General features: G+C 42.8%; 1 protein-coding gene across 1 annotated transcript; it reads right to left on the bottom strand.

The window, feature by feature from the left end:
* Positions 1-290: 290 nt before the first annotated feature.
* On the bottom strand, positions 291-19864 carry LOC132815410 (dendritic cell-specific transmembrane protein-like). Its single transcript, XM_060824315.1, has 3 exons — positions 19010-19864; positions 4644-4976; positions 291-398 (listed from the first exon to the last, which is right to left on the bottom strand). The coding sequence occupies exons 1-3, from the start codon at positions 19631-19633 to the stop codon at positions 342-344; spliced, it is 1014 nt and encodes a 337-aa protein (XP_060680298.1). The 5' UTR covers positions 19634-19864; the 3' UTR covers positions 291-341.
* Between the last annotated feature and the right edge of the window lie 5179 nt (positions 19865-25043).

Here is a 25043-nt window from a genome sequence, read left to right as displayed (position 1 = left end):
AGAAACAAAACCAGACATTGCTAGAAACATTGCTCTCAGTCAACTATTTTAGATCTCATATGAGTCCCTCATACCTGCTCTCATAGTGGCATTTTGTTGATGTTGTGTCAACAGGTTTCACTCTAACTTTCCCCTTCACTGAATGTCCATAACTTATCACAGTTTTTGGAACACAGATTTATTTCCATAGCTTACTGCACCGAATGCATATCACTGATTATAATGGTCTATTACATGATCACATGAAGTGCTAGGCCAGTGTAATTGCTTAGTTTCCAATTCATCTTTATTCAAAGCTCAACATATAACTTATGAGGATTCTGGTGTTGAAATTCTCTTCTCTATGGCAAGCCATCCTTTCTTTGCTTCATTCTGAAGATTGGAAACCAAAATGAGACCTGTAGAAATGAAGAAGTCCAAATGTGAAACACAAAATATTTGCTTCTATTCAATGTTCTTCTTCAAAAATCCAAATAATCTACCAAATCTCCATTCTCTTTAGACATTCTACTGTACACTTGGAAGGGCAGAAGGGTCAGGAAGTGCCACATTAAAACTCTATTCCAACCTTCTGGGGCATTCCACATCATTCCTTGAAAGCGGAGCCACTAATAAATGGTAATTGATGTAAAAGAGAATAAACTGAGGGCTGCAGGTATCCATGATTTGAGTTCTTCCTCTTCTAAGCTTCTACTGCTTGTAGCATCAACAAGCTTAGCTGTACCAGTCTGAGTATCACATGTGAAGTCTGTACACAGGGAATACTAAGAACTATGTCGGGCAATGCTAAGGACCTTCTATGTAAGGGGAGAGAGGGGTGAGTGCCATCTTAAGTCAGGTGGATGCCTCAGTCATTTGGTTTCCATGTAACTACAAGATCATTAAACCTGTTAATGATTTGATTCTCATGACCTATTTCTAACTCTTTCTCCAAATGCTTATATATTGACTATTTATCACTTTCTATCTTTGGATATTCCACACTTGTCCAGCATTCAGTCCTGAATAAAACACAACCACTGGGGAAAATTAAATTTATCATTGATGGTTTGTTGTAGATTAGATTACTTACAGTGTGGAAACAGGCTCTTCAGCCCAACAAGTCCACACTGACCTGCCGAAGCGCAACCCACCCTACGTTTACCCCTTCACCTAACACTACGGGAAATTTAGCATGGCCAATTCACCTAACCTGCACATCTTTGGACTGTGGGAGGAAACTGGAGCACCTGGAGGAAACCCACACAGACACGGGAGAATGAGTCGGGAATTGAACCTGGATCTCTGGTGCTGTGAGGCAGCAGTGCTAACCACTGTGCACTGTGCCGCCCAATGTATTGTAAATGTAAACAATTCTCAGTGTTCAAATCTTTCTGAGTTCTAGTACTGACTTCTGAGGGTATATAGCTGTACACATCATGGTCTGCTGCTGGACTATGCAGAGTGAGAAAGACAGAATGTGCATGCCAGAGTGAGCAAGCATAGGAATTGAAGCAGAGAGATCTCCAGTTTTGCCTGAGATACATCTGAAGATTTCATCAGGTGAAGGGGAAAGAAAGCAATGAACCAGGGATTGTACCTGGAAAGGAGGTAGAAACTGAAGGTAAAGGAATGATGTCTGCAGTGGGGTTATTGAAGATTGCTCAATTTGCTCAATTATTATGATTTGGCAGATGCAAATCCTTGAATTCAATACAAATCCGAAATAAGAGTCATGCAATGACCATGAAACTGTTACTGATTGTTGGAAAAACTGATCTGGTTTACTTCTGTCCTTTAAGAAAAAAAATCTGCTGTCCTTATCTGGTCTAGCCTACCTGTGATTCCAGAACCAAAACAATGACTCTTCACTGTCCCCTGGGCAATTAGAGATGGACTACAAATGCTGGCCCAGCTAGTGATGCCCATATTCCATAACACCATAAGAAACAGGAATAAGAATAAGTAGTTCACCCCTTGAACATATTCCTTCATTCAGTAGGATCATGACTGATCTGACATTCCTCACATCTACTTTCCTGCAATATTCAATTCCCCCGCTTATCAAGAACCTATCTATCTTAGCCTTAAAAATACACAAGACTCTGCTGTTCACCCTCGTTTTTTGCTGTCCTTCCTGTAGCTCTCTGTGACAAGGAGTTCAAAACCATTGAGAGAAGAGATTCTTCTCATCTCAGTCTTAAATTGGCACTCTTTAGTCTGAGACAATGCCTTTTGATCTTATACTCTTTCATGATGAGAAACATTCTCTCAGCAGTTATGTTGGCAAGCCCCTTAAGTATCTTTATATGTGTAATTGAGATCACTTCTCATTCTTCTAAAGCTGGCGAGTAGGCCAACTTGTTCAACCATTGATCATAAGACAATCCCTCCATAACATGATCAGCTTAGTGAACCTTCTCTGAACTGTCTCAAGTGAAAATATCTTTCCTTTAATAAGGGGACCAAAACTGCCCACAGTACTCCAGATATGCTCTCACCAGCAACTTGTACAATTGCATTCAGACTTGCCTAATCTTATACTCCTAACCCAAAGAAATAAGGACTAACAGTTCAGTTCCTGATGAAGGGCTCTTGCCCAAAATGTCGATTTTCCTCCTCCTGGGAAGCTGCCTGACATGATGTGCTTTTCCAGCACCACTCTAATCTTAACAGTACATAAGCCTTCCTGAATATCCGCTGCATCTATGTGCTGGCATTCGATGTTTCACGCACAAACCCTCCAAGAATATTTGTGTTGCATCTGTATTGAATCCCATGAATTAATAAAAAGAAGTCTAGCAACAGCCTCCTCATTTCTTGAGTACTCTCCCAATGTTTAATTGGTTCTCCCAGAACTGGATTTTGGCAAGGTCTGACATCAAAGAGGTGATGAAGGAGTCAAGAAAGAAGCTGAAAAGATAGAACTAGGATTCAATATGACTATTTACATTATTAAGGTTAACATTGACTAGATATTCAACGAGACTTGCCTGATAAACACAATGGCTACAAGAGCATGTCAGAGGCTAGGAATACTGCGACAAATAACTCACCACCTAAGCCCCCAATGCCTATCCACCATCTGCAAAGCACAAGTCAGCGGTGTGATAGAATACTCCCCATTTGTCTGGATGGGTGCAGCTCCAACAAAACTCAAGAAATTTGGCAGCAGCCAGAACAAAGCACCCTAGCTTGATTGACACCACATCCACAAATATTCACTCCCTCCACGATCAATGCTCAGTAGCAGCAGTGTGTGTTATCTACAACATGCACTGCAGAAATTCACCAAAGATCCTGTAGAACCACTCACCATCTTGACTTGAAAATATATATCTGTTCCTTCACTGTCTCTGGTTCAAAATCCTGGTATTTCCTCCCTGAGGGCAATGTGGGTCAACCTAAAGCCTATAGACTACAACAGTTCAAGAAAGCAGCTCACCACCATCTTTTCAAGGGTGCCCAAGGACAGGCATTAAACACTGGTCAACCAGCAATGCCCACATCCCATGAATGAATTAAAGTAAGTACCTAGTTCTACCTGACTGCTACCTGGCAACACCTCCCTATCGCTGAATAACCAGACTGTGTATCTGACATCCAGTACTAAACAAACAAAATTTACTTTAAGCAAATGTTGGGAAGATCAATTGCATTGGCCCAGATTTTCCCATCAATAGGTACTTGAAAACTAAATGTACCCTGACTATTACTTCACAACAGTCCCAATTTGGTAACTGCCCATGAAGTTTAAACGTCTAATGGGCAAGTACACAGCATCCAGAAACCTCCAAAACAAGTCTCGAGAGTCAAAGACTGTAGAGCATTCTAACTGATTTAACTGCATAATTACTCAGGGAAAATTAGAGGCTTAACCTTGGTCTAACTGTAAAACTGACACCCACCTCCTGATTCACTATTGATACACCCACCATAATCACTCTAATTGGCCAGCTGCTCTTGAAGTAGGGCCACTTGTTATTAGGCTGTGGAAATCCACCTCCAGCCTGTTAAATAGCCGATTGATCATAACTTAATTGTGGGGCTGTCGCTCTTCTCCTGCGTGAGTTCTTCCTGACATTGTCGCCAGGCAACCCATATAATTCAGCTCTTAGTCTCAATTGTTAACCTCTGGGAATGTTTTGGGATAGTTTCCTACATTTAGGAGAAATGGAAATGAATGTCATTGGCCCTGTTGTCAGCTGGTGATGAGGGAGGGGTAAGGTATTGAATGTTCTATCATTTTCTACAGGACTCTTGGACTGTGAAGGTAACAACCAGCTAATATTGACTGTAGTGTTGTGGAAGTGACTTCAGGTTCATCTATAGATGCTGAAGGATGACGTTGTTATCTGTTAAAGATGAGTTCCATATTCAAATACCATGATCATACAGATCCATAAATGAAATCGCAGCACTCTATGTATTTTTTTTGATAATGTTAAACAAGCAATATTGAATTAATAACACTCTCCCTAATGACCTTAATAGGAAAGGAGTTTTTGGAAAGGAGAGAAATTCGGGAAAGGAGTGCAGATAATATTTAGCAGAGCTCTCTATATAACTGATGTTGAATTATATTCAAGTTTATATTATGGATGTTGCTTTCAAGTAATCCTGTAAAAAGCTTATATTAAAATATATTATAATAACTTCCTTACCTTATCATCTGTGAAGTTTTGAGGTTCATTTGTTTTCATTAATTTGACCAAGGCTCTTTTCCGTAGTATTTTTTCATGGAGAAACTCTATTCGTCTCTTTTCTGTCTCATTGTAAAATGATGACAAAACCAATACTTTCAATATTGTAAATTTTGCAGAGAATAAAGTGAGTACAAGTAAGACAGCAATTATTGCAACAAGTGGGGGCCATATCTTGCTTATCGTCAGAGTTGGTTGAGGGATGCAGTCGACTTTGGACAAATGAGTTTCATACGAGAATTTTCCTCCGGATTCATGCCTACTTATTGGAATGTCAATAATCTTGATTTCTTCCTGCAGGGATGTAAGATGATTAAGTAAACAACCAGCTTCTCAGCTCAATATGAACATGCAAACTAATGCATCAATAAGGAACTTCACACAGGTTTTCAGATTATCATCATTTTAACGAAGTTTCAACAATAATATCCATAAACTATGGATATGTAAGTGCTACAGAAACTTGTTTCATGGGCTAAACAAAGTTGTTATCAAATGGGCAACAACAAAGGGCATTGGATGTTGTGGGACTGACTTCTGCAAATTCAGATGTATGTATATGTACCTGTATAATTGCATGAAGTGTGTTTGGCTATTTGGTTAATAGATTGTTAACTAAGAAGTTTTGATCTGTAGAGTAAAAATAGAAAAATGCATGTCTGTGCAGGTGTGGGTCAATGTATTTAATGCGCAGACATGCATTTGTCCACTTTTACTCTACAGATCAAAACTTATTAGCTAAAAATCTATTAGCCAAACACCCTTCATGCAATTGTACACACATATGAAATATAAGGGTATTTATGTGCCTGTGTTTGCCTTTCTACCTGTGTGCGTATGTATATATGAATATATATGAATATAACTGTCTGTGTGTGCGATTCTGCAGTTATCATTGAAAAGTATGGTGTGTAATGGCATTCAGCCCAACAATGGGCATGATGAAGGTTACTACTATGAAGAGTCCAAGGGAACTGTCATCTATTTAAGGTCATTGGGATGGGATTTATAAAACATTCCAGTGAAAGGGAATTGAGCAAGGGAGGCTCAATTATTCCATACAAGCGGCAACTTGTGTTTGGTGGCTGAGGATGTGGGTAAGGTCCTAAAGGAATATTTTGCATCAGTATTCATCCAGGAGAAGGATGTGGAGGATAGTGAGATTGGTGTGGAGAATACGAATATGCTAGGGTATTTTGAGATCAAGAAATGCTCTTGAAGAGCATTAAGGTGGATAAGTCCTCGGGGTCTAATGGTAACTACCCCAGGTTATTGGGAAAGGCAAGGGAGGAGATTGCTGGGGCTTTGACCAAGATCTTTGTTTCTTTGCTAACCATTAGAAAGGCCCCAGAGGACTGGCAAGTAGACAATGTTGTTCCTCTGTTCAAGAATGGAAATACGATAATCCAGAAAACTATAGATCAGTGAGTCTCACATCAGTGGTTGGGAAACTACTGGAGAGAATTCCTCGGGATAGGATTTGTGCATATTTGGAAAAGCATGGCCTAATTAGGGACAGTTAGCGTGGCTTTGTGCAGGGCAGGTCATGTTTTATTAATTTGATTGAATTTTTTGAGGAGATAATGAAGGTGATGAGGGTAGACAAGTAGATATTGTTTACATAGATTTTAGTAAAGCTTTCGACAAGGTCCCTCATTGTAGGCTTATCCAGAAGATTACGATGCATGGGATCCATGATTTCTTGGCTGTATGGCCTCCAAAAGGGAGAGAGGGTAGTGGATGAAAGGTGTTTTTCTACCTGGAGGTCCATGACTGGTGGAGTTCCATAGGGATCCAGACTGGAATCTCTGCTGTTTGTGATATGTATGCGTTACTGAAATGGAGATGGATGGGCTAGTAAGTATACAAATGGTACAAAGATTGCTGGAGTCATGAATAGTGTAGAAGGTTGTCAAAGGATACAGTGGGATATCAATCAGTTGCAGATATGGGCAGAGAAATGGCAGATGGAATTTAATCCATGATGCTGCACTTTGGGAAATCAAATGTTAAAGAAAAGTTACTGGCAAGGTATTGGACAGCATTGATGTATAGAAGTGTCTTGCATAGCACATCCATCGCACCCTGAAAGTGGTAAAGAAGACATATTGAGTACAAGAATCAGAATGTTATGTAACAGCTTTATAAGACTTTGATTAGGCCACATTTAAAGTATTGCATTCTATTCTGGTCGCCACATTATAGGAAGGATGTAGAGGCTTTGGAGAGAGTGCAGACAATATTACCAGGATGCTGTCTGGATTAGAATGTATGAACTGTAAGGAGAAGCTACTAAAACCTGGGCTGTTTCCTCTTAGGCAGCAGAGACTTAGGAGACACTTGATTGATGTCGGTAAGATTATGAGATGCCAAGTTAGGCTTGACAGTCAGAATCTTTTTTCCAGAGTTGAAATGTCTCATACCATGGGGCATGTATTTAAGGTGAGAAGGGATAAGTTCAAAGGAGATGTGAGGGGCAGGTTTTATTACACAGAGAGTGGAAGGAACTTGGAATGCACTGCCAGGGTGGTGGTTGAGGCAGAAATGATAAGGGTATTTAAGGGACTTTTAGATAAACATATGAATATGAACGGAAGGATATGGACCCAAGGCCAGGCAGAAGGGATTATTTTCATTTGCTGTCAAGTTAGGCACAATATCATGGGCTGAAGCACCAATTCCTGTGCTATACTGTTCTATGTTCTATAATCTATTTGGAGAACCACTTTTATTGCCTATCTTTCTCCTCTGTGCCCTCCTGAAGAATCCTGTATAGTGTTCTCTATGTCCTTTTCTGGCCAGTCTACTGCAATCTTTAAAATTACTTGACAGGCTTGTCACTACTTGGATCTCACATCTTGAGTTTGTGACAATGCTGCCCATTTAACAAGGTTATTTTGTCTTTGGTGTTTTTCCAGAGGGGTCATAAAGGCAGAGGTGCCAATATGTTTGGAAAGGCTACTCGAACAATGGCAGGTGAGTGGCCAGTTCTCCCAGTTCAGGGTGTTTTTTAGTTTGGTTTGTTTTAGCAGGCAGTCAGAATCTGCTTTTAGCAGAGACGCTAAAAGGTTCCATGCTTCAACAGATGTCTCTTGCCTGACTTTTCTCTTTAAATCTCTCCTGCCTGTGAGAATCTATGTTTGAATTTACCTTTTGACAAGGGGTGTGTTTATAGGATGTGTCAGGGATTGGCACAGTTCGTTTGTTAAGTTGTGATATAGAATCTGTTGGGTTTTCAAATAAGTTGTTATTCTAAATTCTGTTTTCTTTTGTTCGTGTTTCAAATGTAGAGTTTAGATAAACTCTGTTTGGCCTTAAAGCTGAGTGGCTTGACCATTTGCATTACTCCTGGAATATTCACGTTAAATCTACCTTTAAAATAAGAAAAAGTTTGGGTATGGGCTACCTTCTTAAAACATTTTACATTAGATTCCCTACTGTATGGAAACAAGTCAACACCAATCCTCCGAAGAGTAACCCACCCAGACCCATCCCCTACCCTATATTTACTCCTGACTAATGCTGAAAATGTGTTGCTGGAAAAGCGCAGCAGGTCAGGCAGCATCCAAAGAGCAGCCCTTCTTCATGCCCGAAACATCGATTCTCCTGCTTCTTGGATGCTGCCTGATCTGCTGCACTTTTCCAGCAACACATTTTCAGCTCTGATCGCCAGCATCTGCAGTCCTCACTTTCTCCCTGACTAATGCACCTAACACTATGGGCAATTTATCATGGCCAATTCACCTGACCTGCACATCTTTGGATTATGGGAGGAAACTGGAGCACTTGAGGAAACCCATGCAAACTGCACACAAACGAGATGAGAATCGAATGTGGCTCCCTGGCACTGTGATGCAGCAGTGTTAGCTAATGAGCCACTGTGCCACCCCTTTTGAGGGAGTCTGGCCTGTTCTACAACAAGTTTCTGTTAATATCCTGTTGAGGCACTGATGATTTATTGGGCCATGGTTCTGAAGAGAGAATTTTCATGGTCCCATATTGTGGGTGTAGGTGGAAGGGTGGTGTTCTGGGCTGTTGGTGTTTTTGACTAACACTTGGGAGGAGTGTCTATCTCCTGACATTTCTTGAGACTACTGGAAGGTCTATGTAATTAAAGTTAACTTTAATTTCCAGTGTGATGAATTCCTTCAATGGTAGTGGTAGTGGTGTGTAGATTGTCTTTTTACTGAGTGGAGGTTGCCTCAGGTTTTTGCCATGGAAATAGTAACTGTCTGCAGGGTAGGTGATTGAGTACATGCTGATCCTTCACAATAATTTTACAAACTCAATCTCAGTCTTACGAAGATGCAAGAGAGCCTTGCCTGTGGCTATTCAGAGCCTCATGGAAGGGCAACAAAATGCTCCCCATTTGCTGGCCAGCAGGGTGTGCAGATGGGCCACAGGCAGGAAGATGGTGTCAGACCACTGAGAGATAAAGATGCTAATTGAGGAGATTCTCTGTTTGTATGTCATGTGGTTTTCCAGCATCAGGTCAACCCATTTAGGTCTGCATTAGTCCATTGCTGGCACCTCTGACAGCAAGATACTTGAAGAGAGATCGTAAAGGCATAGTTTAACAATGGAAGAGGAGTGACAAATTCTGCCAGTTCAGGTATTTTACAGTCTGTTTTAGCTGTGGCAATCACAAGATGTGTAAGCCCAGGGGAGTTGCAAGTTTCAGTAAAGAATTTCTCTGACCTTCTCTGAAACCTCTCTCTGGACATTGCTCCCTTCTACCTGTAAGAACCTGTGTTTGAATTTACATTTTTGCCAAGGTATATGTTTATGGGATGTTACTGTATTGGAACAGTTAATTAGAATTAATTACTGCATGAGATCAGTTGTGTTTTCCAATAGTTAAGATATTCTAAATTCTGCTTTCTTTTGTGGTGTTTCAACTGCAGTGTTTAAATAAATTCTGTTTTGCTTAAACCTGAGTGGTTTAACCAGCTGCATCACACCTGGAACACCCACTGCACATTTGCCTTTACAATAAGAAAAGTTAGGATCTAGATTACCTTCTTAAAATACTTTGGGGAGGGGGGTGGGGCGGGGGGGGGGGGGGTGTCTGGCCTAGTCTATAACACTCCAGATTGTCAAGAATGTTTTATGGTTTTTTTTTTCTCCCATCCACAATATCTCTAGACAGGAATATTTTCATAGCTTAAAAAAATGTTGTTGCTAGAAAAGCACAGCAGGTCAGGCAACATCAAAGGAACAGGAGAATCGACGTTTCGGGCATAAGTCCTTCTTCAGGAATGAGGAGGGTGTGCCAAGCAGGCTAAGATAAAAGGTAGGGAGGAGGGACTTGGGGGAGGGGCGCTGGGAATGCGATAGGTAGAAGGAGGTTAAGGTGAGGATGATAGGCCGGAGAGGGGGTGTGGAGGGCAGAGGTTGAGAAGACGATTGCAGGTCAAGAAGGCGGTGCTGAGTCCGAGGGTTGGGACTGAGAAAAGGTGGGGGGAGGGGAAATGAGGAAGTTCCTTTTACGTGTTGGAGAAATCTGCATTCATCCCTTGTGGTTGGAGGGTTACCCCTGACTAATGCACCTAACACTATGGGCAATTTAGCATGGCCAATTCACCTGACCTGCACATCTTTGGATTATGGAAACGTCGATTCTCCTGCTCCTTTGATGCTGCCTGACCTGCTGCGCTTTTCCAGCAACACATTTTTAAGCTCTGATCTCTAGCATCTGCAGTCCTTACTTTCTCCTAGCAATATTTTCATATCTAGATGTAAATGGTGTGTTTGGGATTAAGGGGAATAATGTTTAATTCTGTACTGGAGTTCAGTTCATCACCAAGTTTGTCATAATGTTTAATTCTTACTGAAGTGCATTTTGCTTATAATAAACATACTTTTTTTTGTAGTTATTAATGTAACTAGGTGGAAGTCTCTCTTTTTCTAATTATCAGTAATAAAGAGAAGTAAATTGAATTCTTTAATGATTGAATAACACAGTTGCTCTTTTGGAGTAGCTTGTAGAGTGATGATACTTGATTACCTGAACTCTCCTCCTGACTATTGCCATTGAGTCATGAGTACTGTTTGTGATTCCCTGGAGCTGTGAAAATTCTGCCATTGGAGCTAATCCAAGGGCTTCCTCACACTGACAGGCTTCATTAGTACTGGCTTTACAAACATGGCATTGGTCATCTCCATAATGTATTTGTCTGTAGAAGTCATAGAGTTACGTAGTCATGGAGGGCATAGAAAGAGATTGTGAAACCCTGAGATGTTACCACCAAATATCACATATAGACCTTTACCATTGCAAAGGACAAGACTGGCAGATATATGGAAACGCCACCAGATGTACATTCACTTCCAATTCCCCCATCAGGCTGACATGAAAATATATCACTATTCCTTAACTGTTATTGCGCCAGCATTCTGGAACTTTCTAACAGCATTGTAGGTTTCTCTACAGCCCAAGGACTGTTGCTCAAAAAGACAGCTCATCACTGAAATTCTTCAGTGAAATTAGGGATGGGCAATAAATTCTGGCCTAGCCAGTGACATCCGTATACTGTAAACAAACTTAGATGACATATCTAGAAATAGCTGGAGGCCAACAAGTTAACTCCGGGCATCCTAAGGTACTATAGCTCATTCACAGATGAAAGCTTAATCCCAAGCCTGGTTATCACTTCCTGTGAGCTGGAGGTCTATGTTTATTTCCCCTGTCCTGCTGAGTGGGAGTTAAAAAGTACTACTTATTCTGCAATCTTTGTAGAGCAAGCCTGACTCAGTCTGTATTTAAAATATTTAGAGTCGTAGTACAGTAAGGAAACAGGTCCTTCGATCCAACTTGTCCATCCCGACCAGCTATCCTAATTAATCTAGTCCCATTTGCTAGCATTTGGCCCACCCATCCCTCTAAACCTATTCATGTATCCATCTAGATGCCTTTTGTGTCTGCCTCGATCACTTCCTGAAGAAGGGTTACTGCAGAAACATTGACTTCTCCACCTCCTGATGCTGTCTGGCTTGCTGTGTTCTTCCAGCTTGTCTATTTTGGATTCCAGCATTTGTAGTTTTAATATCTCCACCACTTCCTCATTCCATACACGCACCATCCTTTGTGTGAAAAAGTTGCACCTTAGGTCTTTTTAAATCTTACCCTTCTCACCCTGTACATTTTGAACTCCCCTAATCTAAGAAAGAGACTTTGGCCGTTATGAATTTATAAACATCTATATAGTCACCCCTCAATCTCCAACACTCCAGGGAAAATAGTCCCAGCCTGTTCAACTTCTCTCTATAGCTGTCCAAACCTGGCAACATCCTTGTAAATATTTTCTATGGTCTTTCAAGTTTAACAACATCTTTCCTATAGGAGAGAGACTAGAATTGAACACAATATTCCTTTGCTTGTGTAGCTGCAACATGATATCCCAACTCCTATAATGAGTACACTGATCAATAAAGGCAAGTGTACCAAACATCTTCTTCACTAACTGTGATTCTACCTTCAAGGAACTGTGAACCTGTACCCCAAGGAGTCTTTGTTCAGCAACACTCTCAAAGATCCTACTAATAATTGTACATGTGCCTTACCAAAATGCAACACCTCACATTTATCTCAATTAAACTCCAGCTGCTACTCATTGGCCCATTGGCTCATTGGTCCATCTGATCAAGGTCCCATTGTACCCCTGAGATAACCTATTTCACCATCCAAAACATTCCTCCTTTATTCAAATCAAAATCATTGATATACATGACAAAAAGCAGCTCTCTACTGCTTTGAGCAAGACAACGTTTACAAAAAGAAGAAAACTCTGAAAAAGTCCATAAGTTATATATAAATAGCTTAGGTTAAGATATAGCAGTGAAGGTGATGTGACAGGGATGTGGAGGTATGGATTTGTTGACAGTGAGTCTGATTCTGAGAGAACATATCTGCAATGGATGTTGTCTTTGCAAAAGCATACTGAAGAATTTAGACTCAAACTCAAGGAGATTCAAGTTCTTTACTAATTCAACCCGAGGCAAGTTTAGGTTTATCTCTCTATTAAGGTTAATGGAGAAATCCTCCCAAAGTGGAACATTTCCCTGACCTGGAAGCTACCTCTCGACTAGGCCAATATTGATATGCCGATCCATCACTGCATTCAATCCACGAGTGCTGACTTTGGACGCATAAAGTTGAGAGCCTTCAATGATTGAAAAATCATACTAGAACAAAAATCCTTGTCTATAAGGCAATCCCACTTCTGATCTTTTGCGTGGTTCAGAAACTTTGACTGCATATAGAACCACCACAAAGCTGTGGAGAAATGCCATCTATGCTGACTGAGATGGGAGGACAGGCATTCTAACATCAACATCATTGAAGGAGCCAATAGCACCAGATATGATCACCCAAAACCAAGTTTGCTGGGCCAGCAATAGATGCCTCAGGTTCAACTGCCAAAGCAAATCTTCCTCACCAGCTCAAGAAAGGCACTCAATCAAGAGGAGAACTAAGGAAGCCCTTCAAAGACTCTCTCAAGAACTGAAAAATAGAACACCTGGGAATCTCTTGCTCAGAGGAACTTGACTGAGAGAAACCTCCTGTAAAATGGAAAATAATTCTTCATGAATACCCATCAGCAAGAAGAAGTATGGTAAAGGAATTGGGAAAAAGTAATCTTAAGATCAAGGACCAATTCCACCTTATAGAATCACTAGCCAAATGTACAGTTAGCAATGTGGCTCTCGGACCAGATACATTAATCATACAAAGAACCATAGAACCAATGATCAGTGAAACAGAATTGATTAACAATCACTGCTCTCATAGAATTGACACTGGGATTTTCTGCTCTCCTTTCCCCTCTCTTTAAAGGATGGACGTGTGCACAAGCAGGAAATCCCAATGAGTCAATCTACCATTTCCCACTTAAAGTTATAGAGTTATAGAGTCCTACAGCACGGAGACAGGCCCTTTGGCCCAACCAGGTCCATGCTGGACAAAATGTCATCACACAAACCCCATTTCCCTGCACATGGTCCATATTCTTCTAATCCTTTCCTATCCATGTATTTCTCCAAATGCCTTTTAAATGTTGTTAATATACCTGACTCAACCACTTCTGTTGGTAGCTCATTCCATATGCATACCACTTTCTATATTAAAAACTTGCCCCTCAGGTTCCCATTTATTTTTTCCCCTCTAACCTTAAACTGATGTTGTCTCATCCTGGATTCCCCAATCTTGGGAAAAAGATTGAATGCATTCAAACTATCCTTGCCTCTGTTGATCTTATACACTTCTAGAAGAACCCCCTCAGTCTTGTACGCTCTAAAGAAAAATATCTTAGCTTGTCCAACCCCTCTCTATAACTCAGAACCTTAAGTCCAGGCAACATCCTTCTAAATCTTTCTGCACATTTCCAGTTTAATAACATCCTTCCTGTATCAAGGTAAACAAAACAGAAGATAATACTCCAAGCCCAGCCTCACCAATGATTTGTATAATTGCAACATAACTTTCCAACTTCTATATTCAATGCCTTGACTGATGATGGCCAGTATATCAAAATCTTCTTCACTGGCCTGTCTACCTGAGATTCCACTTTCAGAGAACTGTGAACCTGAACTCCAACGCCTCTCTGCTCCACCACACTCCTTAAGACCCTATCATTAAGAATAATACTATCTTGTTTTGACTTTCCAAAATGCAAGACCTCACGCTTATCGATATTAAATTCCATTTGCCATTTCTCGGCCTACTTCCCCAGGTGATCAAGCTCCTGTTGCAATTTCTGATAACCTTCCTCACTGTTCATGATACCTTCTATTTTAGTCATCAGCGAACTTATGAATCATGTCTTGTGCATTCTCATCCAAATCATTGATTTAGATAACAAACAACAATGGGCCAGCACTCCCCCATGCCTGAGGCACTTCATTAGTCAAAGGCATCTAGTCCGATAAGCATCCTTCTGCTATTACTTTCTGCTTCCGACCATTAAGCAAATTTTGTGTCCAATTTTCCAGATCGCTCTGGATTCCATGAGATCTAACCTTGCAGAGCAGCCTTCCCAAATTCCATATAAATGACACCTACTGCCCTACCCTCATCAACCTTCCCAATCACTAACAAAAATCTCTAACACGTTTGTGAGGCATGATCACCCACTCACAAATTAAACCTTGTCTTTCCAAATGCTTATCCCTCAAAATCATCTGAAGTAACTTACTCACCACAGATGTTAGGTTTATTGGTCTATAGTTCCTAGGATTTTCTTTGCAGCCCTTCTTGAATAATGGCAAAACATTTCTACCCTCCAGTCTTACAGACCTTACCATAGCTAACCATAATGCAAAAATATCAGCTAGGGTCCTACAATTTCTTCTTTAGCCTCTAGCCTCAATTTCTTCTCTAGCAGTGTTCTTGAATATACCTGGTCAGGATTAAAGGATTTATCTATCTTCATCCATCCTAATACATCCAACACCTCCTCTACTGTGACATAAACTTCCCAAGATATCATCACTAACTTCCCCAGGTTCCCAAGTCTTCATGGTACACAGAGAGGAGAAACATTCATTGAGAACCTTACCCATCTACTGCGATTCTACATATATATGTCCACTTTGGTCCTTGTGGGGCCCTATTCTCTCTCTAGTTATTCTTTTTCCTTTAATGTACTTAAAGTACAAGGAATTGGTTCAGCTCAGTTGGCTGGATTGTTGGTTTACAGAGCAATATGATAACAGCAAGGGTTCAATTCCTATCATTAGTTTAAGGTTATCATGAAAGACTCACTTTCTCAACCTCTTCCCTCTCCTGAGATAGCTGGCCCTCTGATTATATTATCACCAGTCACTTCCCTCTGATAAGAAAGCAGCCCCTATGGTCTGGTAAGACTATGGTGGCACAACAACAAGTATCTCTTTCGATTCACCTTAAACGTCTCAGCCAAGGCTTATCTCATGCCCCCATTTCACCCTCCTGATTACCTTCTTCAGTAAACTCGTATGTTCCTAATATTCCTCCAGGGATATTCCTTGATCCCAGCTGACTGTACCTGAGACACGCCACCTTTTGTTTTGGTCAAAGCCTCAATATCTCTTGTCATCCAGGGTCCTTATTCCTGCCAACCTTGCCTTTCTCCCTCACAGGAACATCTAGACTTTGAACTCTAGTGTAAAAAGTGAGGTCTGCAGATGCTGGAGATCAGAGCTGAAAATGTGTTGCTGGTTAAAGCACAGCAGGTCAGGCAGCATCCAAGGAACAGGAAATTCGACGTTTCAGGCCAGAGCCTTTCATCAGGAATGAGGAGAGGGTGCCAGGCAGACTAAGATAAAAGGTAGGGAGGAGGGACTGGGGGAGGGGCGATGGAGATGTGATAGGTGGAAGGAGGTCAAGGTGAGGGTGATAGACCGGAGTGGGGTGGGGGCGGAGAGGTCAGGAAGAGGATTGCAGGTTAGGAGGGCAGTGCTGAGTTCAAGGGAATCGACTGAGACAATGTGGGGGGAGGGGAAATGAGGAAACTGGAGAAATCTGAGTTCATCCCTTGTGGTTGGAGGGTTCCCAGGCGGAAGATGAGGCGCTCTTCCTCCAACTGTCGTGTTGTTATGTTCTGGCGATGGAGGAGTCCAAGGACCTGCATGTCTTCGGTGGAGTGGGAGGGAGAGTTAAAGTATTGAGCCACGGGGTGGTTGGGTTGGTTGGTCCGGGCATCCCAGAGGTGTTCCCTGAAGCATTCTGCAAGTAGGCGGCCCGTCTCCTCAATATAGAGGAGGCCACATCAGGTGCAGCGGATGCAATAGATGATGTGTGTGGAGGTGCAGGTGAATTTGTGGCGGATATGGAAGGATCCCTTGGGGCCTTGGAGAGAAGTAAGGGAGGAGGTGTGGGCGCAAGTTTTGCATTTCCTGCGGTTGCAGGGGAAGGTGCCGGGAGTGGAGGTTGGGTTGGTGGGGGGTGTGGACCTGACGAGGGAGTCACGAAGGGAGTGGTCTTTGCGGAACACTGATAGGGGAGGAGAGGGAAATATATCCCTGATGGTGGGGTCCGTTTGGAGGTGGCGGAAATGACGGCGGATGATACACTGTATATCTCCCATCCACCGCCTCCAACCTCATAGTCCCACAACCCTGCGCCGCCTGTTTCTACCTCCTGCCCAAAATCCACAAACCTGACTGCCCCGGCCGACCCATTGTCTCAGCCTGCTCCTGCCCCACCAAACTCATCTCCGCGTACCTCGACACAGTTCTGTCCCCCTTAGTCCAAGAACTCCCCACCTACGTTCGGGACACCACCCACGCCCTCCACCTCCTCCATGATTTTCGCTTCCCCGGTCCCCAACGCCTTATCTTCACCATGGACATCCAGTCCCTATACACCTCCATCCCCCATCACGAAGGACTCAAAGCCCTCCGCTTCTTCCTTTCCCGCCGTACCAACCAGTACCCTTCCACTGACACCCTCCTTTGACTGACTGAAATGGTCCTCACCCTGAATAACTTCTCTTTCCAATCCTCCCACTTCCTCCAAACTAAATGAGTTGCCATGGGCACCCACATGGGCCCCAGCAATGCCTGTCTCTTTGTAGGGTATGTGGAACAGTCCATCTTCCGCAACTACACTGGCACCACCCCTCCACCTTTTCCTCCGCTACATCGATGACTGTATCGGCACTGCCTCGTGCTCCCACGAGCAGGTTGAACAATTCATCAACTTTACCAACACCTTCCATCCAACCTCAAATTCACCTGGACTGTCTCAGACTCCTTCCTCCCCTTCCTAGACCTTTCCATTTCTATCTCGGGCGACCAAATCAACACAGACATCTACTATAAACCGACTGACTCCCACAGCTACCTAGACTACACCTCCTCCCACCCTGCCCCCTGTAAAAACTCCATCCCATATTCCCAATTCCTTCGTCTCCGCCGCATCTGCTCCCAGGAGGACCAGTTCTAATACCGTACAGCCCAGATGGCCTCCTTCTTCAAGGACCGCAGATTCCCCCCAGACGTGATCAACGATGCCCTCCACCGCATCTCCTCCACTTCCCGTTCCTCCACCCTTGAGCCCCGCCCCTCCAACCGCCACCAAGACAGAACCCCACTGGTTCTCACCTACCACCCCACCAACCTTCGTATACAGCGTATCATCCGCCGTCATTTCCGCCAACTCCAAACAGACCCCACTACCAGGGATATATTTCCCTCCCCTCCCCTATCAGCGTTCCTCAAAGACCACTCCCTTCGTGACTCCCTAGTCAGGTCCACACCCCCCACCAACCCAACCTCCACTCCCGGCACCTTCCCCTGCAACCGCAGGAAGTGCAAAACTTGCGCCCACACCTCCTCCCTTACTTCTCTCCAAGGCCCCAAGGGATCCTTCCATATCCGCCACAAATTCACCTGCACCTCCACACACATCATCTATTGCATCCGCTACGCCCGATGTGGCCTCCTCTATATTGGGGAGACGGGCCGCCTACTTGCAGAACGCTTCAGGGAACACCTCTGGGACGCCCGGACCAACCAACCCAACCCCATGTGGCTCAACAGTTTAACTCTCCCTCCCACTCCACCGAAGACATGCAGGTCCTTGGACTCCTCCATCGCCAGAACATAACAACACGACGGTTGGAGGAGGAGCGCCTCATCTTTCGCCTGGGAACCCTCCAGCCACAAGGGATGAACTCAGATTTCTCCAGTTTCCTCATTTCCCCATCCCCCACGTTGTCTCAGTCGATTCCCTTGAACTCAGCACTGCCCTCCTAACCTGCAATCCACTTCCTGACCTCTCTGCCCTCACCCCACTACGGCCTATCACCCTCACCTTGACCTCCTTCCACCTATCACATCTCCATCGCCCCTCCCCCAAGTCCCTCCTCCCCACCTTTTATCTTAGCCTGCCTGGCACCCTCTCCTCATTCCTGATGAAAGGCTCTGGCCCGAAACGTCGAATTTCCTGTTCCTTGGATGCTGCCTGACCTGCTGTGCTTTAACCAGCAACACATTTTCAGCTTTGAACTCTAGTGATCTACTTTTGAAGGCTTCCCACTTGCCAGAGGTCCTTTTGTCTGCAAGCAATTTACTCCAGTCAACCTCTGCAAGCTCCTGTCCAATTCCATCCAAATTGGTCTTGCCCCAATTTAGAACTTGAACCTGTGGACCAGTTATGTCCCTCTCCGTAACTATTTTAAAATTAATAGAACTATTGTCACTGGCCCCACTGTCACCTCACTTTCATCAAAGATTCAAAATCCAAGTCATTATACTTTTAAGCATATAGTACTTCTGGGCCATATTAGATGCAAAAATTACCCAAAAGAAAACAGTTGTTTGTTAAAAAAATTATGTCTACTTACAATAAATTGGAAGTCCATGGTAATGTTGATTGGAGGCAGATGATCCAGGTGATATCTTATTGAAGAAATAAGCAAGAATAGCCCGTAATCCAGCATGATGACTGTTGCCCAAATGCACACTTTGATGAGGATGGGAACACAGAAATTTGCCAAGGTTTTCCTTTCCCTTTCTGAGAAAGAGAATGCTGGGATCTTTATGAAGGATTTCCTCTCTTTTCTGGTAAGTTGGAGCAGGTGAGGCTTCCCTTGTTCTTTCTGCTGCTCATCAAAATTCAGGAACTGTTTTGTGATATATATGTTTTCAAACTTGATGTTGGACAAATATCGCTTGATATATAAACCAGTGAATATTAGGACCAGTAAGATGCCTACTATGATCACTACTCCTTTACAAAGTTGGGAAACCATGTCCAATGTTGAAATCATGTGATTAGCAAGGTTCTCCAGGTTAACTTTAGTCTCATTAAGATTTTGTTTTAGCTTATCATCTCTTAAACTGCATTTTATCTCAAAATGAATTGGAAATTTGACCAATGGACTTTGTGGTAATTTTTGGATCTGTTCACGAATCCACTCTAGAATTTTAATGTACTTTTCCAGAAGATTCTTAACAGATGGCAGCATGTTTTCCAGATTGCATTCTAAGCTTTCTACCAATCCTTTTAAATTATGAAAGCTGTTTTGGGCACAATTGAAGAGCACCACACCAGTGCCAGCTGTGATCAGAGCGTTCCGTCCTTGTTGTGTTCCACAGGAGATGAGGACAATCAGAGTAAAACATCTGAAGTGCTTTGAGAGAAACAAAGCACCAGGAATGATGACAGCAAATATTCCGCAGACTGTCAGACTTACTGCAAGGCTGAAGTGAATTGCTCGCAAAGATATAAAGAGTATGCCACTGGTCCCCAGCCCTATCAGAAGGCAAAGTGAAATTAGGCACACAATGTTCTTCAGGCCAGATTTCCTCTCCGAGGCAAATAGTTCAAAGAGGCCTCTGAAACATTGAGCCCAAATCTTCAGACTGACCATTTTCATTTTGATTAACTTTTCCACAATTGAAGTAACTGAAATTAAATAAAACATTCACAAGCATTATTTGAAGAGCAATGGGTGAATGTATGATCACTGATCAATGTAGAGTAGTGTAAGTATACAATGAAGTTCATTACTAGACATGGTTTCTTCCTCTCCTGCTCTAACTATCATTATACACAATGATGATTGGATTAGCAGTTAGAACTGACAGGTCAAAGAAATATTCTTTTTAGTTAGGCCTTTCACATTGTGAAACTAAAGTAAACCTTTGTGGAAAAGAACCTTGCTCAAGTATCTCAACCGCAAAATTAACACATGGTTACAAACATTTAGAACTTAAATAGATTTAAGCATATTTCTTGTTGTCATTTGCATCATTTTAATGAGAAATTTACATTTTAGCTTTATTTTACTAATGCAATTGTATAACTTGAAAATGGGCCTTGAAATATACCTGCATATATTTATGACCAAATATGACCAATCCCAACGTCTGAAAAATGCAGTTACTGTTTCCAGCTGGTAATTATGAGGTACTTACAGCCAAAGTCCAACTGCAAATAGTTATTTTGTCTATGCTTCTAAGTTTCATAAAAGGGCAGTATTGTGGCTCAGTGATTAGCACTGTGCCTCACAGTACCAAGGACCCAGGTTTAATTCCAACCTCAAGTGATGTCAGTGTGGAGTTTGCCTGTTCTCTCCATGTCTGCATGGATTTCTGTCAGGTGCTCCAGTTTCCTCCCACAGTCTAAAAATATGCAAGCAAAATTGCCACCAGAGTTCAGGGATGTGTAGGTAGGTGCACTGGCCATGGGAAATGCAGGGTTGCAGGGATTTGTTGGGGGAATGGGTTGAGAGGGTGTTCTTCAAAGGGTGGTGTGGACTTATTGGGCTGGATGGCCTGTTTCCAGGCTATGGGGATCCTATGGCATCATGGCAATGTCAATAAACTGGTCCTCCAGATACCAAGACAGATGTTTTAGGAACAGAATTTCAAATCTGATGATAGCAAAATTTAAATTCAAGGAACAATTCCAAAAATGAAATGAGTAACAATGATCATGAACAAAAAAAACTGGGACCTGGAGTGGGCAATTTAGTCCCTCAGGTTGCTCAGTCATTCAATGGAATCATGGTTTATCCCATCTCAGCCTCAACTCCACTTTTCTGTTTCCTCTTCATTTCCTTTGATGTTTTTCTTGTTAAAAATCTCTCTATATCTTCCTTAAGTTTACTCAATGACCTGGCATCCTCTGAACTCTGAGGTAAAGTATGGAACAGATTGATGACCCTCTGAAAGAAGTAATTTTTCCTCATTGCTGTTTTAAACCTGCTACCCCTTTTCTTAAAACGATATTCTCCATCATCAATTGTTGTTAAAACTCATCTGGCTCATTAATGTCCTTTAAGGAAGGAAATCTGCCATCCATATCTGGTCTGACCTACATGTGATCCAAAACAATGTGGTTGATTCTGAACTGCACTGTGGGCAATTAGGAATGAGCAATAATTGCTGTTTTAGTCAGTGATGCCCATATCCTGTGAATTAAACAAAAAATGTTGTTACCTGTTAACAAAGAAGATCTGGAACTATCCATGGAACAGTCATGAAACGTAGAGACATTGACAATTTATTCTGTATTCTCAGACTTCAGACTAGTATTCAATGTCATCAGCTGAAATAATGTCATATGTTATTGTTTTGGGACTGAGTAAATCCATTTCAGCAGCGGATGTTGAGAGAATGTGAGCCAAGGTGCAGCTGCAAAGGTAAGTTTAGAATATAAAATACTCACCACATGAATCAGCAGCTTCCATTTCAGCAGCAAGAGTCAAGACAGCATGAGCCAGGGGCCAGCTGGGAAGGTAAATTTGAATATTAAATACTTACCTAGTGAATCGGCAGAGTGAAGGGTGAACAGGAGCAGAAGCAGACTCGGGAACTGCTGGGTAAATGAGTTAATATTTTCAGGCAGTGACTAAAACCAAAACACTACACATGTAGTGTCTCCCCCCACCACTGTCCTCCTCCTCTAACCAAACAAAAAGACCTGTGTGGACGGTTGGTATGGTAAGGATTTTTAAAATCTCTTTTGGTAATTTAGAGCAGAGGGTTAAGGAAGCTAGGGCAGTTGCATGCTCCTCTTGCAGAATGTGGGGGATAAGGGACACCACTAGTGTCCCTGCTGATTTTGCCTGCGAGAAGTGCACTGAACTGCAGCTCCTTACAGATTGTGTTAGAGAACTGAATGAACTTCAGATCATTAGGGAAGCTGTGGGGTTGATAGAGAGGAGTTACAGGGAGTTACAAGATAAATGTAGCTCGTGAAAAGGAATAGGCAGTCAGTGCAGGGATCCCCTGTGGCAGTTCCCCTCAATAATAAGTATATTGCTTTGGATACTGTTGGTGGTAGTGAGGAGGCGGGGGGGGGGGGTGTGTGTGTGTGTGGGGAGGCGTGGAGGCAGACCAGGGGAAATCCACAGCGGCCAGGTGTCTGGCACTGAGCCTGGCTCTGTGGCTCAGAAGGGAAAGGGGAGAATAAGAGGGCGATAGTGAGAGGAATTGACAAGAGATTCTGCGGTAGCAAACAAGACTCCTGCATGGTATGTTGCCTCCCAAGTGCCAGGAAAAGAGATGTATTGGATTGAGTCTGCAAGATCCTTAAGGGGGAGGGGGAGCAGCCAGAAGTCATGGTACACATCAGTAGCAATGGCATAGCTAGGAAAAAGGATTTGAAAAATGAATACAGGGAGTTAGGTTGGAGCAGGACTAACAGTGTATTAATCTCAGGATTACGGCTGGTGCCATGAACAAGCGAGGCTAGGAACAGAGAACAAGTGCAGCTGAACACATGGCTGCAGAACTGGTATGCAGGAGAGGGGGCTTCAGATATGTGGATCATTGGGATACCTTCTGGGGAAGGTTGGACCTGTACAAGGAGGATGTGTTGCACCTTAACTAGAGGGGTATCAATATCATGGGTGGGAGATTTGCTAGACCTTTTTGGGAGGGTCTAAATTAGATTGGCAGGGGGATTGGAACCAGAGCTATGGAGCAGAGGATGGAGTATCTGGTGAATAGCATGCAGAGAGTCTGTGAGGAACAATAGACAGTTGATAGGGCAGTTGCAGTCAGTGTGATGAGTTGAACTGTGTCTAACGCAAGAAGAGTCAGGAATAAGGGTGATGATCTTCAAGCATGGATCAGTACTTGAAGCTATGATGTTGTGGCCATTATAGAGACTTGGATATCACAGGGACAAGAATGGATGTTGGATGTTCCAGGGTTTCGATGTTTCAAAAGGAATAGGGAGGGAGGTAAAAGAGGTGGGGGAGTGGCATTGCTATTCAGGTATAGTATCAAGCCACAGAAATGGAGGTTGTCAAGGAGGATTTGTCTACTGAGTCATGATGGGTAGATGTCAGAGACCAGAAAGGAGCAGTTACTTTATTGGGAGTTTTCAATGGACATCTCCCAATAGCAACAGAGATGTGGAGGAGCAGATTGGGAGGCAGATTTTGGAAAGGTGCAGAAATAATAAGCTTGTTGTCATGGGTGACTTTAACTTCCCTAATATTGATTGCAAATAGTTTAGATGGAACAGGTCTTGTCAGGTGTGTTCAGGAAGAATTCTTGACTCAATATGTAGAGGGAGGCCTTATTGGTTTGGTGTTTGACAACGATCCAATTCAGATGTCAGATCTCTCAGTAGTAGAACATTTTGCTAATAGTAATCACAACTCCCTGACCTTTACTATAGTCATGGAGAGGGTTAGGAGCAGATTGCATGGGAAAGTATTTAATTGGGGGACGGGTAATTACAATGCTATTAGGCAGGAATTGTGGAGCATAAATGGGAACAGATGTTCTCAGGAAAATGCATGATTGAAATGTGGAGCTTGTTTGGGGAGCACCTACTGAGAGTGCTGTTAGGTTTGTCCCACTAAGGCAAAGAAGGGATGGCAAGGTGAAGGAATCTTGGATGACAAGCGATGTGGAACATTTAATCAAGAGGAAGAAGGAAACATACTTAATGTTGAGGAAGCAAGGATCAGACAGGCCACAGAGCCAGGAAGGAACTGAAGAATGGACTTCGGAAAGATAAAAGGGGGCATGGTAAAGCCTTTGGGTTAAGGAAACTCTGAGGGCATTCTACAATTATGTGAGGAACAAGAGAATGGTCAAAGTGAGTGAAGGACTGATCAGGATAATGGAGGGAACTTGTGCCTGAAGTCGGAGGAGATAGGGGAGGTCCTTAATGAATATTTTGTGTAGTATTCACTACTTGTCGTTTGTGAGCACAGGGTGAAATAAGCCTGGACAGGTTGATTTTAAGAAAGAGGATATGCTGGAAATTTTGAAAAATGTGAGGAAAGGTAAATCCCCTGGGCCAGATAGGATATACGAGAGGTTACTACATGAAGTGAGAGAAAACATTGTCGTGCCTTTGGTGATGATCTTTGTGTCCTCACTGCCTACTGGAGTAATTTCAGACGATTGGAGGGTGGCAAATGTTGTTCCCCCTTTCAAGAAAGGGAATAGGGATAACCAAAACCCAGACCAAACACGTATTTACAGGATGGTGTAGGAGGGAGGGATTTAGATACTTGGATAACTAGGGCTCATTCTGGGGTAGGCGGGATCTCTACAAATGACATGATCTACATCTGAACCATAGGGGTAATAATATCCTAAGGTGGGGTGGGGGGGGGGGGGGAAGGTTTGCTGATGCTCTTCACGAGGATTGAAACTAAATCTGCTGGGGGATGGGAGCCTGAATTGTAGCTCCAGTGTACAGGAGGTTGAGAGTAGTGAAGTTATGAATAAGGTTTCAAGGTTGAAGGAGTGTTCTGGTAGGTAAGAAGGTGGTTTGAAGTGTGTCTACTCAATGTCAGGAGCATCTGGAATAAGGTGGATGAACTTACAGCATGGATTGGTACCTGGGATTTCAATGTTGTGCCAATTTTGGAGACTTGGATAGAGCAGGGACAGGAATAG

This window comes from Hemiscyllium ocellatum, chromosome 4 (assembly GCF_020745735.1).
Source record: "Hemiscyllium ocellatum isolate sHemOce1 chromosome 4, sHemOce1.pat.X.cur, whole genome shotgun sequence".
NCBI lineage: Eukaryota > Metazoa > Chordata > Chondrichthyes > Orectolobiformes > Hemiscylliidae > Hemiscyllium > Hemiscyllium ocellatum.
Note: the sequence above shows the minus strand (reverse complement) of the source record. Positions and strands in the feature narration are given on the sequence as shown.

Excerpts from the sequence above, each read along its gene's own strand:
- LOC132815410 (XM_060824315.1), bottom strand. The coding sequence starts at position 19,633 with ATGCTGCCATCTGTTAAGAATCTTCTGGAAAAGTACATTAAAATTCTA. Across the intron at positions 4,977-19,009 it reads CCATGGACTTCCAATTTATT|GAAGAAATCAAGATTATTGA; the intron begins GTAAGTAGACAT and ends ACATCCCTGCAG. Across the intron at positions 399-4,643 it reads AAAACTTCACAGATGATAAG|GTCTCATTTTGGTTTCCAAT; the intron begins GTAAGGAAGTTA and ends TCATTTCTACAG.